The 14,416-nt window shown below is 40.3% G+C and overlaps 1 protein-coding gene across 1 annotated transcript in view; it reads right to left on the reverse strand.

The window, feature by feature from the left end:
• The window catches only part of pkn2 (protein kinase N2), a 138,113-nt gene extending 124,478 nt beyond the window's left edge, over window positions 1-13,635 (reverse strand). The window contains 1 exon segment of the mRNA XM_034182478.1: window positions 13,338-13,635. Coding sequence (XP_034038369.1) covers window positions 13,338-13,358 — 21 coding nt within the window. The 5' untranslated portion in view covers window positions 13,359-13,635.
• Window positions 13,636-14,416: the final 781 nt, after the last annotated feature.

Consider the following 14,416-nt stretch of genomic DNA (forward strand, 5'->3'; position numbering starts at 1 on the left):
GGAAAGGCAGAAATGGCTTTGATACAGGTTGATGAATAAATCGTTACGCTCTTAAAACACCGCAACTCTGTAGTGATGCAGCAACAGCCTTAACTCTGTTTGATCCACTGGCATTGTGCTTACAAAGTGAAGCCGAGACACTAGGGTTTAATTTATCAAATACCAGTCCATCAAAAATACCTTGATCAAGCTGATATCTGATCAGATCAAATCCAGACATCTCTATTTCAAGAAATTGTTATTTTGTGTACGGCAACATTTGTTGTTTATGTTCACTTTGGGGTAGGACTCTAATTTGTTTTAATCCTTTTATGTTTGCATCTAAAATAGTTAAAATGTACATTTGCTTTGTTTTTTGTTTTTGTTTTTTTTTACTAATAAGTGTCCCCTCACAGTGACACGCTTTCTGTCTCTGCAGGAAGCAGTCATCATTTTCACAATCTGAGCACCTCAGCTCTGATAACTGACGTGTTCATCCAATTTCTTCAAACTCCAGCAATACTCCAGAGTCACCGTGTAATACAGATATTAAGGTAAAACGGGTCCTTCAAGTCGCTAAGCAGGTCTCTCTACTGTTCTGTTCTGACTGCTCACCTAGTTGCATCATGTCAAAGACTGTTCCTGACAGGTGGAATGTTCAACACCCCCCCCACACACACACACAAAAAAAAATCTGGAACAGATTGGGCTTTATGAATCTGACATCAATCCTTTGAAAAATGCCACCAATGACTGTGATACCAGATTGGACTCCTGAAGTACCTCATTTGTAAAATAAATGTAGTAGTGTTGGTGAAATAAATGTGAAAGTAAGTGTTGTATTGTTGCATTCCTGGCATTGTCTCAACATTCATGGTGCCTTGACATTTCCACACATTTAACCCCCACTGCTGCGCAATTCGTCGTGACAATGCTTCCCAATGTGTACCCAGCTGGATGTCTTGCTTTATGCCGCTGGACACTGCATATATAAAATAATTATTTCGTAGCAGATTAATCATTTTCTCTCAGAGTTTGGCTGATGGAAACACCTCTAATCGCTTTCGAGGACCGTTACAGCTGCAACTTTTCTCTCTCTCGTGTGCTTCATGATGTGGAGAACACATTTAGAATAGTCTAAAAGGCATTTGTAAATTTATATTGCAATAGCTTGGTAAAACAGCTGCATGTTCAGTCCTTATGAGTATCTGTAAAATTATGTTTATGATAGATTTAACATCTTGTTATAATCGTTCAGATGAGCTGCGCTGTGATGCGTAGCGCTGACGCAATGACTCACACTCACTCTGTTTTTTTACAGTAATTGTTTGCGCAGTGTTCACGTGAAGTAAAGCGCCTTGGGGCAACTGTTTGTTGTGATTTGGCGCTATATAAAAAAAATTGATTGATTGATTGATTGAAGTTCACTTAACGCGTGACAGATTTTGAACATTTCAAAATTTTCTCTGCAAAGCATCTATCCCTTTTGAAAGAGGAATTGCTGCTCTATCTTTTCAGGGGGTTAATAATTCCTGTGTCAAGGAGGTTATATCTTCATCAGCATCTGTTGGCTTATTGGTTTCGCTCCAATGTTTCTCAAATAAATAAATAAATAACCTATAGACCAAATTCCATAAAACATCAGGTGCAAGGGAATTCTTCAAGATCCACTGGGCTGAAATTTTTGGAAAGTACAAAGTACACTGGACCAACAAAGGCAGGGTTTTCCCTGCATAGAAAAATGTGAGGTGGGCGCCTCATAAAAATTTCGTACTGCCTCACTCAGCTGGCATCAACACTGGGCTTTTGTCAAATTAAAGGGTCAGGCAACAATATTTTAATGATGTTTGCTCAGTCAGGCACAAATAATTCATAGTCTCTCGTTGTTCGGGGACAATTTTATTGTTTTGCTGCTTTAGCGTCATTGCAGGAGCATGTGCACATTTATTTGATTAGTGTACACATTAGCAGGGTGTCTGTCACATTCTGCTGTCTGTAGATGCAGGTAGCAGAATTTAGCAAAACAGCACAAAAAGTCAGAACACTGGGAATTTTTTTTTTTTTTACAGAAATACATTTGTCATTTCACCCAGTAGGTTTTTCACCATGAAATGGTACATGCGCTTGTGTATTTGACAGAGCACCACATGGTTCAGCTTAACACCATCCCTCTACAAAAAGGTCACAGATTTTACATAGCCACAGCGTCCTGAGACATCAAATCGCTCCAAACCTATACATCAGTTATCAACAAAGTCAATTCACATCTCCTGACATGAATACTGAGCTACGGAGCTGTTCTTTGAAAGCTGTGGGAAGCTCCGTCATATCAGAAACGACATGGAAGTATTAGAAAAAAATGTTTTAAATCCCACACCATATAAAAACACAGCATTTATCAAGCGAGCAATACAAATATGATCTGTCTGTTCCCCTGGTGATGACCCATGGTCACAGACATACAGTCATGAAATGACATGAATAAGAAGCAGTGTTCTCTGATCATGTCCACATCTACTGGTCAGGTGCGTCCAGTCAGCCGCGTGCGTGTTCTGCCCGGCACACATGTGACGGTCAGTGCACTGCAGCACAGACACCGCATCATGTGAAACAGAGCTCACGTGGGCGACGTAACGGTCAGATCACCCGTTGCATGTTTTAACAGTCCATTTCAATCTCGCTGTCAGTGTCCGCTCCATGCACGTGCTCGCTTGCTGCAGCTTATCGCCACTACGGTGATATATGTTTTTATTTATGTCCACATAAATACAGCAGTCAGACACACACGCTTCACAGTAGACAGTTGTTTGTCCATAACTGTCCAAACACAGTAGGTGTTGTCCAGCTGGAATGTCCAGAATGACAGATCACCACAGCACACATTTTCTAAGTGTCATGCAAGCGGTGTTAGGTGTTTGTGCATGTCACCTGGAATTTGGCCGACACCTACTGCAAGAGGATGCGATGGGTTCACACAGCACACATTTTGTCTTTCAGGCGCTTTTGTGCGCAAATAGTTGTAGCAACAGGTGTACGAGGTGTTGGCGACAGGGACGACATTACACGGTGTGCACACGATTCCTGCGTCACGTGCACTAAGTGTGCACTTCATTCAAACTTCACACTATGTGTTAAGAGGCCCTTAACAGCTGCAGACAAGAAGGAAAGAAAATGCAACTGTTTTACCAAGCCATGATAATGTAAACATGACAAATAATTACCTTTTTAGACGGAGCCAAATGCTTTCTCCAGCCCATTCAGTGCACACGCACAGCACTGCTGGAGCGGTCCTCTGTGATTCAGGAAGCGCACTTCGACCACATTCGTACTATGTGTGAAAGGGACCTTAAAAAGGCAATGTAAAACAAAAGTAAATCTGAATAAAGGTATTCATTTTCTACGACGCTCTAGGGAATGCAGATCTTTTGAAATGAAACAGGTGGCGGATCTAGTTATTCTTTTTCCATGTTCAGAATTGGCTGGGCATTTCCACGTGACTTGCGGTAAACTTTTTGGTCACTTTTCAATTTATTTTTTGTGTACCTTCCACACATATATATTTTTAGACACCATTTCTTGCATGCATGTTCCAATTGACACAAGGTGTGAAATGACAACAAAAAATAAGATAGATCTTTAATTAGTCCTTTAATTACAACATCACTCATGTTACACCAAAAGTTGTTACCTAAAAAAAAAAAAAAAAAAAAAAACCCATACATTCATATAACTGAAAATGCAGGGAAAACACTTAAAAAAAATAATCTTGCCTAAATTTCCCATTCAGCAACAGGAAATGTCCGGCTGGAAATTTGTTAAAGCATAACAGCATAAAAAAAACAAATAATTCAACATTTGTAGTGTTTTTTTTTATCTATTTTAAGGCAATTTAAAGTTCAGTATGATGCAAAATTCTTATTTAATTACTTTGTGATGTATTTCATGTCACATGTACGTAGGTCATGAATAGAGGTTTAAAATGTTAAAAACACATTAAAATTTGATGGCTATAGCATTTGCTGCTGTATTCAAAAATTTATATACAGTAGCTTTAATCTGTGAGCAACAGACAGCTCTGGCCTTCAATTCATCAACATGAGTAAATGTAAACTCTTTTTTGATTCAACATTATTGAATTGCACTACAATTCTTGTCCTTCATGTTGGATGAATGTACTCTGCAGAGCGTGTTTGTTTTTTTTGTTTTTGACTAGGCGGACAATGTGTCACGCCAGACCGCCTTCAGTGTTTTGTCAGTTTTAAGTTTGTTTGATTTTTTGAGCAAATTATGGTATGTCATAAAGCATCACTCTGTACAGATTAAAAATAATCATGAGCAGCTGTCACCGAACATCGCATCCGTGAAAACATACAGCAATTGATTTAATATGTCAAATTTGGAATACGTTAATGGTGTTGTCTTCTTAAACACTACCATCTGATCTCAAACAGGGACAGTGATTCAACATAAATGTGGATCGGTAGACTTTGGCTTTTAGGTTCCTCGTTTGGAAGAAAAAAGCAAGTTAACCAATTGCATTTATTTCTTCCAAACGTTGTGGATAGAGTAATGCAGTCACTCTGACTGGCTGGTTCACTGTTGTATGCTGTCTACTCTAAGCGTCCCTCACACACACACACGGAGCAGGCTGACCCTGTCTAATGCAGAAAACAGGAGACAGAAACCGCGACTCACTGAAATGTTGGTGACTGAGTGTATGGCAGTAAGGAAGATCAAACAAAACAGATACGTTATTTTAAAAGTCTGTTTTTGAACATTTTGAATTGATTGCGACTCATTAAGGATAGGAATCGTGATTCTGACATAATTTTTTTTACAACACCCCTAAATTAAGGAAAACACAATTACTCTGCTTACATGTGAAAAAACATGCAAATTAGCCATCATCCTCGAAGGTTCTGTCCACATGGAGAGACGTTTAGGCGTCACCAAAGTTTTATATCGTATTGCCGTTTCATCCACACAACACTGGCATTTTCTGAACCCAAAAACGCTACTTTTTGAAAATGGGTACCAGAGTGGATGAATCTCAAAACCCCACTTTTGCGTTTTCATGTGTACAACCAATACACAACTTTTGTGAAACAATGTCATTGTCCCACCTCTCCAACCTCAGCCTTAACACCAGCTGCAAGATGCCACAAAACAACTACACCAGCGTGAGTCGAAGCAGAAGTTGGACTTCGTTGTCAGTCCACAACGTCTCAGATTTTGCTCTTGCTTTAGCATTAGTGTTCTGCCATTTTCTTGGTCTTCTTCTGTGTTTGGATACAATGCGCAAGCTTTATGGGCATTGCTCCACGTCATCTTCTCCAGTTTTTCTGGGAGTGTTACAGCACCACGTACAGGCCTGGCACATGTACTACAGCATTTTCAGTTTTGTGTGCATGCAGATATTTCGTGAAACAGTGCCATGTTTATGGAACACTTTTTGAAAACAAGGAAAAAGACTGTATAGAGTTCTGTTTCTGTATGGACAAAGAATAAAACCCTAAAGTGGGGGTGAAAATACACTCTAAATTATAATAAAAATGAGGTTAAAGCCAGTAAAGTTCCAGAGGGAACACTGCAAACCTGACTCCCTTTCACATCAACCATCAAGGTCAACCACAACTCCATCTGTTAATAATGAACATATCGCAATCAAATGATGTTGATATTTGCTCACTCCAAATAAACCTGCACATCACACCAGGATATTTTTGTAGAACATATAAAGTGCCATGTGACCGAGCAGAGCAGGGTCCGAAACGCCCCCTCTCACCACCACCACTGGGAAATTTAAGGGGGGGATGAGGGATTTTATGAAAACATTTTTATTAATTGATTTTTTTTTTTCCTCCTTAAAAACAGAAATGTCAAAACTCTCCCCTTTGGCTATAAATTAATCTGACTGAAGAGCCACAGGCCAAAAAACACTTATCCTGTGTGACTTGCAGGCAATTTGTATTTGCGTTATATTTTATAGAAAATTAACACTGTAAATCTATAATGAAGTTTCAAAGCAGACTTCAGACAACTTTACTGATCCCAAAAAAGGGCAATTACGTTTACACTCCAATTACCTCAGACAAGATACAGCAATTAATCCACAATTATTACTTTTTTACCGTAATAATGGCACACATCAAAATGAAAGACAACACATATACATTTGACATTGTCTATGTGTACTAAACTTGAAGCAGTCCATCATCCGAATTGAGGTAAAGTGGGTGAAGGCCACTGAAACTGGAGTCGCGCCGCTGCTAGCTTGGGGGGAACAGGGACCTGCCGCAGCTAAAAACCGCGCAACACAGAGGGGGAAGGTGTGGCGTGAGCGGTGGCAGGGATGGGGTGAGTGATGGGGGAGCAGGAAGGGAGGAAAAGGGAAAAATGGAGCATGCTTCAGTCTTTGTCCATGTGTAAGTCTTTCACTTTATTGTCTTTGTGGGTTGAGATAAGAAGGAGCCAAATAATCTCACCAGAGCCTGAAGACATTCCTCTGGAGGAAAACAGTGGGCAATTTGTCCTTGATGCTAGATAAGCCTGGAGTGTTGTGGTTGGGCAGTGAAAAACACTTTTAACAGTTCCACTTGAACAACCAAATCCCAATTATGAATTAAGAATATTCCCAATTATGAATTAAGAATATTCACCAGCATCCGAAACCTTCAGCTTCAACTGCAAGGCACGCATCAGCTCCAAGGTGTCATCCAACTTGCGTCTGAGTTCAAGAGTCAACGCAGTCTGAGAATGCACTGCCTTGCCAACCTCGTTAATCATGACGGACAAGTGAGGGGCCGTGGTTCTTGATGCCGCTGTCTTGCCAATTTTCCAGTAGATCAGGGCAGCACATAAGCCAAAAAGTACCAGCCCTGCTACCATGAGACCAAAAATGAATAAATCCTCGACGTCCTCAATGGAGAAAGGCGCCAAGCATGCAACATGCCAAGACCCCCAGGAGTCGAGGACATAGCCTGCAGGATATGTTCCATCTGGACAGGTAGGATCCCCCGGTCCTGACCTTCTTGTAGAAAAAATGGTGTCAATAGCATTCAGAGACCAGATGATCAATTCCATGGTTAATCCAATAGTAGTCCAATAGATCCAGAATCCAATATAATTTGAGGAATTCACAGTCTGGTGAAGTCGGGACTTGAAGGTTAAAGGCAGAACAGAGAGAACAGAGATAAGGGAGAGTGAAGGAGATGCGACCGCCCTCATCGGAATCCCAAGCTGATCAAAACAAAAGAAAGTCAGGCCACATGTGGCCTGTGGGTCAGCTTATTGGGCAGCCATGCACACGCACTTTGGAAGCCACAGAACGACAAAGAAGGAAGAAGCTTTTCCCGCAGCGTGTCCATATTTACTTGTTTTTACAGCTCAACCACTGTGAAATAATCACAAAATTACTTTTTGTTTGACTGAGTCATAGTTTTAAGTTGAACACTATTTCGGTGCTGCCCAATGGGCAGTGGTGTTTCAACAGTCTTGCCATCATCATGCCCCCACTCAATGGAATGCCAATTATCAACCAGTAAGACCTTCTACTGGTTGAATAACGTTCCTACAGTTTACCATCTGACAGCGAAATACCTATTAGGATTAAATATCATTACTCAAAACAATATGCAGCACTGGATCGCCAACAATCAACACATATCATGATATCAAAACGTTTACAGTGCATCCAGACAGTATTCACAGCGCTTCCTTTTTCCACATTTTGTTATGTTACAGGTCCACAGTGGTCTCCATCATCTGGAAATGGAAGAAGTTCGGATCCACCAGGACTCTTCCTAGAGCTGGCCGCCCGTCTAAACTGAGTGATCGGGGGAAGGGCTGTGACCAAGAACTCGATCGTCACTCTGTCAGAGCTCCAGCACTCCTCTGTGAGGAGAACCTTCCAGAAGGACAACCATCTCTGCAGCAATCCACCAATCAGGCCTGTATGGTAGAGTGGCCAGACGGAAGCCACTCCTTAGTAAAAGGCACATGGCAGCCTACCTGGAGTTTGCCAAAAGGTGCCTGAAAGACTATCAGACCATGAAAAACAAAATTCTCTGGTCTGATGAGTCAAACATTGAACTCTTTGGTGTGAATGCCAGGCGTCATCTTTGGAGGAATTCAGGCACCATCCCTAGCATGGTGGTGGCAGCATCATGCTGTGGGGATGTTTTCCAGCAGCAGGAACTGGGAGACAATGAATGCAGCAATGTACAGAGACATCCTGGATGAAAACCTGCTCCAGAGCGCTCTTGACCTCAGACTGGGGCAACGGTTCATCTTTCAGCAGGTCAATGACCCTAAGCACACAGCTAAGATATCAAAGGAGTGTCTTCAGGACAACTCTGTGAATGTCCTTGAGTGGCCCAACCAAAGTCCAGACCTGAATCCAATTGAACAGCTCTGGAGAGATCTGAAAATGGCTGTGCACCGACGCTCCCCATCCAACCTGATGGAGCTTGAGAGGTGTTGCAAAGAGGAATGGGCAAAACTGCCCAAAGATAGATGCACCAAGCTTGTGAAATCAAATTCAAGAAGATTTGAGGCTATAATTACTGCCAATAGTGCACCAACAAAGTATTGCGCAAAAGGTGTGAATACTTATGTGATTTCTTAGTTTTTTATTTTTAATAAATTTGCAAAAAATTAAATAAAAATAATTCACATCATCTTTATGGGGTATTGTATGAAGACAAACATTTTTCACATCAATACTTGACTTCTACAAGCATGTCAAATGTTTTCCTCCACATGAATATTTCACACCATGTAACAGAAGAAACCATGAAATGCAGATTTAGCAGGCTAGCTCAATAAATAAAATACATCCAGTTTGAAGTAAATTTATCCCAAAGACAGATTTTGATTTTGTGAAATAACTTACATCACAACTGACAACAAATTCCGCCAAAAACGTGATATAATGAGATCAAAGACTTACCGGGAGTGTTAGCTTTTCTGTATAAATGATGATTTAAATTAAAAAAACAAAAAAAAACATTGGTAGGCGTTTTGGTCCTTTTGAATTTATTCCTGATGAACTTTAAATCGTTGCCCTGCAGCAGAACAGCGTTTCCATCCATTTCTTTGTAGTTTCAGCTAGGGATGCACAATCCACATTTTTTTTACTTCTAATCTGATGCGATACCTGAATTTGGATATCTGCTGATACTGATGCTATTCTGATACCAGAGTTCTGTTTGTGTTAATATTATTATTATCATCATTATTGTTGATTTTATATGAGGATATTTTGTATCCCCAGTTACACACCTTCATGATGAAGTGGTATAGAAGAGGATTTTTTTTTTTTTTTTTTTTTTTAAGAAGACCTGAAAGTTCAGCTACAATTTATGCAAGCCTAGATTTGATGTTTTGGTGAAAGAATTAAGTACAGTAAAACTCACCTAAACTGCCACTGTATAAATCGGATATTCACACTCACCAGACAAAAGTAAAAGTTCCTATGCTTTTGTATGGTTTTTCATGTAATAAACACAGTATATCCCAGATTTTGTATAGCTATATAAATAAATATTTTGTATTTTCGCTCTCATCGGACAAAACGTCCCGTCCCATCGTAATGAATTCCGTTAAAAACCCCTCACATGTACCAGGCAGAGCAATCTGGATGTTCCCAGTAATAGAGGTATGAAATAAAGTTCAGCTCTGACACTAGCAAATTTAAGGAAAGTGGGTACAATATTTCCATGATTAAAAGCCCAGCCATTTATTTTTTTTTTACAAACAGTGCTTAGTCACAGGACCTAAATAAGTCAGGCCGTAATTCAAGGTCAGTGATTATTAACAAAATGCTGTTTGCTGCCTGCAGTGTAATATGCTGTTAAGTTTCACACACATCCCTGGGTGTGAGGATCCAAACCACTTTAGATCACAGCCCTCTGTGTAGCTGCGAACCCTCCTCATGACGTGCACCTGCTAAACAACTGAGACCACAAGGCCTGTGATTGGTCACTTTTACGTTTTCACTCCTTCCTCTCCCATCATATTTTAAAGGTTTTTGCAGTGCGCCATCATGCAGATTGTCAAATTTGGTGTATCCCTTTCCAGTTTCCTGGGCAATATTTATTTTTTCACTTCTTTACAAGTTTTGGATATTTCCCAGTGTCAGGAGCTCAACACTCCCGACACTGGACCGTAAGTGCAAGCGGTCGGTGTAATCTGATCAGTCAAGTTGCACGTGAATATGAGCACAGCCTGTGAAAAACGGGGCTCTGGAGTGCAGCTTTTCTACAAAAGCCCCACTGATAAATCCGCTCTGCACCCTGTCGATGAAAGCGCTGATCAAATCCGAATAAAGGCGGCTTTTGAATAAACTTGGCTTACTTAAAGTGCATGTAGAACAGAGAGCACAGTAAGTCTATGTCAGATGATCAGTGTGGACTTTCTCATAAAAGGCTTTATTTTACTCTGTGTGTCGCGTTGAAAAGTTGTAGCTTCTTGTGTTTGTTTTATTGTTGTCTGATTCTGTGTTCTCCTCTTGAAACTTAATGTTTTTAAGCTGCTTTCTTGGTCAGGCTTCCCTTGGAAAAGAGATCTTTGTGTCTCAATGGGATCGACCTGGTTAAATAAAGTTTTAATTTAATTTTAATTTAAAAAAAAATTGTGCTTCATTAGCTCTTACACAGCTTATGTGCATGCTCTCGTCTTGTTTTTTTCTGGGGACATTACACCGCCACACACAGGCCTGACATATCTACTACAACGTTAAATGGAGCTTCGAGGCACAGAATTTGCCTCAAACATTTTTTGTAATCGAATTATTCGAGTAACTCGACTAATCGTTTCAGTCCTAGTCATGTGCATGTATACGTCATTGCATGGCCACAGAGTTGCAGAAGCATAAATCAAGCTTAAGGATTAAGTGATAACTCTGCAGCACTCGACTAAATCAGGGTTCTCACCAGGATTTTTTCTAAGCGTAATGGGATGGAAAAATCAATTTAAAAAGCTGGGGGGTTGGGGGCATGCTTAGGTTTCGTGCTCCCCCTACCCCCAAAACTTTTGCATCATGGGTTTATAAAGGGCCTTCTTCGTCTGCCTAAATATACCAACACCTGAAGTCCAGAGGGAAAAAGAGAACATCTCTGCACTTCAAAATGTGAGGAAAGTGTCTCCAAAAACTCCACCAATTTGAGGTTGAAGCTGGTATCGGAAGCCAATACCGATATTGGATCAGACTGGCCAGATCCCTATTTTTAACATGACACCGAGTTCATGGTAAAAGCTATGAGTGGCGGCATGCTACATTTATCCTTCAGCCTAGGATCAGGATGTGAAAAAGATGTGAAACGTGAGTCACCTTTGTGCTGATTAAAGTCACTAACTGGGACTCTTGTCTTGTTGCGGGCAAGAAACGAGAATTGTCCTGCGTTCCACACCAGAGTTTTTATTCGCTCGTCATTAACTTTTCACGTGGCAGCGCAAGTGATGGTTCTCTGGCGTGACCTGAATCCGCTTCACCGCTTTATCGTCTCTCATGTAAAGGAAATAACAATAATAATAATATCCTCTGTTTTTTGGGACTAATTGCGCAGCTCCAAACGCTGTGCAGATGTCTGCTGAGTAAAGTTGGAAAGATAGATTATGGTCTGAATTAATAACGTCAAAGCAAATCGCTATTTTAAATTAAATGACACCCCTTTCCAAACACTGTAATATTGACAACAAACTACAACTGACCAACCCCCCACCAAAAAATAAGACATCCTCCATTCTTTATGAATTACATTGACCTTGAAACCACAGCTCATGGAGTTAAATTTGTCTCATTAATAAATGAAAGGGAAAGCATTAGACAAAAACTCCATATTTTGTTTATTTCTCTTTATGTCCAGAGATCTAGGATCCACCATGTACAGATTTTATTTATGTCCAGACATGTAGGATTCAGTGACCATGCACACATTTTATTAATTTATGTCTAGAGATCAAGGATCCAGTGACCATGTACAGATTTTATTTATGCCCAGAGATCAAGGATCCAGTGACCATGCACAGATTTTATTAATTTATGTCCAGAGATCAAGGATCCAGTGACCAATTTCATATTTATTTACTTTAAGACTCAGTAAAATGTTGCTGACATAGAAAACCTGTAAAGCCTACTTTTAGTACACAGAAAATTCACAGGAGGCATTGATAAGGGAATCTAAAAAGAATCGGATTTATAACCGGACTCGATATCGATAACATCTTATAAATACTCATCCCTACTTAATATCCACTTAATATCCATCAGAGATGTTTCCAAATAATTTTACAAATATGAACATTATGAAATCAGACCACAAATAAAATCCGACACAGGCCTAGAAAACAAAAATAACCCGGAAACATTCACACCACACAAGTAAATACCCGAAATCCAGGAAAACTGCCATCGCTGAATAATTATCTTATGGACGTGGTTATTCATACATAATAATCCCAAATTCTATGCATATGCAGCGCAGTATTGTTATAGTTAATGTTATGGTTAGGGGTTACAATTATGGTTATGGTTAGGAATAGTGGTTATTGTTAGCGGTATTTAAAAATCCACCACTCCGCCTGTTGCCATAGCAGCTATTTATTTTTCACTACTGACAATAAGTGTTCAATAGCAATCGGTTTTGTGTGGGAGAACGTTACAAAACCATACTTGATTGCGTCTAAAGGTGCAGTTTTCTTTTCCTTTGATTGCTTTATGCTAGGTGACGTCACTGTAGTGAAACCGCACTACACAGTGAGTCATGGCTTCTCTGTACAATAACACAGCACACGGTTATTGTTTCCCCCTTTAATACGTTTGAAAGCTGTACTTCTTGAAACTTTTAACACGTTAATTCTGACGTTTCAAAATCTCTCATATTTGTGACAATTAATCCACAAAACACTTCTTTGCTGTTTACACCAAATATGCACAAATATTATTTACAAAAGGGAAATCTGGGTTCAAACTGTAAGGAATTTTTTTTTTTTTTTAAACTGCTGCCTCCAAAAAGTCACACACCGACACAATAACACTGTTTCACTTCAATTATAGTAACAACATCGAGTTAGAGATAAAATAAAATAATGTTCGGGTAATGTAGTGGCTGCAGCTTGGAAGTTTTAGAATAAATTAGTTTGGAAAACTGTTTTCCAGGCCTCGATCCATGGATTATTCCCACACAGCTTTCTGGGATCCAGTACAGGCCGTGATGTAAACGCAGCTTTACGCCCTCAGAGCAACATAACTTACACGAAGTTATTATTATTATTTTTTTAATCATGTTCGATAAGTTTTAATTGTGCATGCGGCGCAAGTTTGCGCACTTTTCGCTCCAGTTGTCAACTTTTCCTACCTGCACGGAGTCGGCGGCCATCTTGGTTTTGGCTTTTGAATCAAAGCGTCGGGAGCGAAGCTGGAAGTCCGAAAACAACTTTATCTCTCAGGCGACCCAAACAAGCGCTTTTTCTCGCCGCACCGTCGCTCATCTCGGCTACACCCGGCCCCTCATGCCGTCTCGGCGCGTCCTCTGTGAGTCACACCGTCCTGGAGCTCTGAGATAAAAGCCAGTGCATAAATGTGTCCCGGAGAGAGAGGCGGAGGTTCCAGTGGAAGTGTCCGCCCAGAGGAGCTCCGCCGCTGGTCCCGCAGCCAGCACACACACGTGATCCAAGACTACACTAACCTCAAACACACAGCACTACCGTTTCTGTTTACACTTATTAAAGTCTCAGACGAAACATGGGCGCTTCCCAAGTTCCTCATAATAATGTACGTTTGGATTAAAAACTTGGAAAAAAGTAAGGAGCCTGTGGTGAAGTTAGTTTTCGGTTGGCTGTTCGACCGCGGTTCACTGAGGGACCGTCAATAAATTCCAACTTCAGTGACACAAAACAGGTCTTATTTTCGAAACCATCTCGCTAGCGTGACTATATTTGCAGAAATTGTGCTTAAAAATGACTAAACACGTTTTACGGGCCACACCTATATGATTATTAATGTCTCAATTTCTGGCAGAAACATTTTAAGAGGAATTTAATTTTTTTCCCTATACCTTTCTTGTTCAGTGTCACAAAATCAATGCCAAATATTATTACGACACTGACAGGTCTCTCTCTCTCTCTCTCTCTCTCTCTCTCTCTCTCTCACTCACACACACACACAGGCGCCTGTATTTACTAGCTTTTAGTTTATATTTCATAGAAATTTTTAACATTGAAAAATAGACAGGATGGCACAGTGGCTTATGCCGGGTTCACACGGGAAGATTGTCGGTAGGTTTTCAGTACCTGAGAAATCCCAGACATGGCGATAATAAAATCATAGATCTTACAGTTTTGGTCATACAGTATGTGGTGTGCAGCCACATGGTAAAGACAACACACCACACATGAACAGATTTCACTCATGAACATTCCCACGTCAGACAGGAAA

The sequence above is a fragment of the Thalassophryne amazonica genome, chromosome 12 (genome assembly GCF_902500255.1).
Source record: "Thalassophryne amazonica chromosome 12, fThaAma1.1, whole genome shotgun sequence".
In the NCBI taxonomy this organism is placed as follows: Eukaryota; Metazoa; Chordata; class Actinopteri; order Batrachoidiformes; family Batrachoididae; genus Thalassophryne; species Thalassophryne amazonica.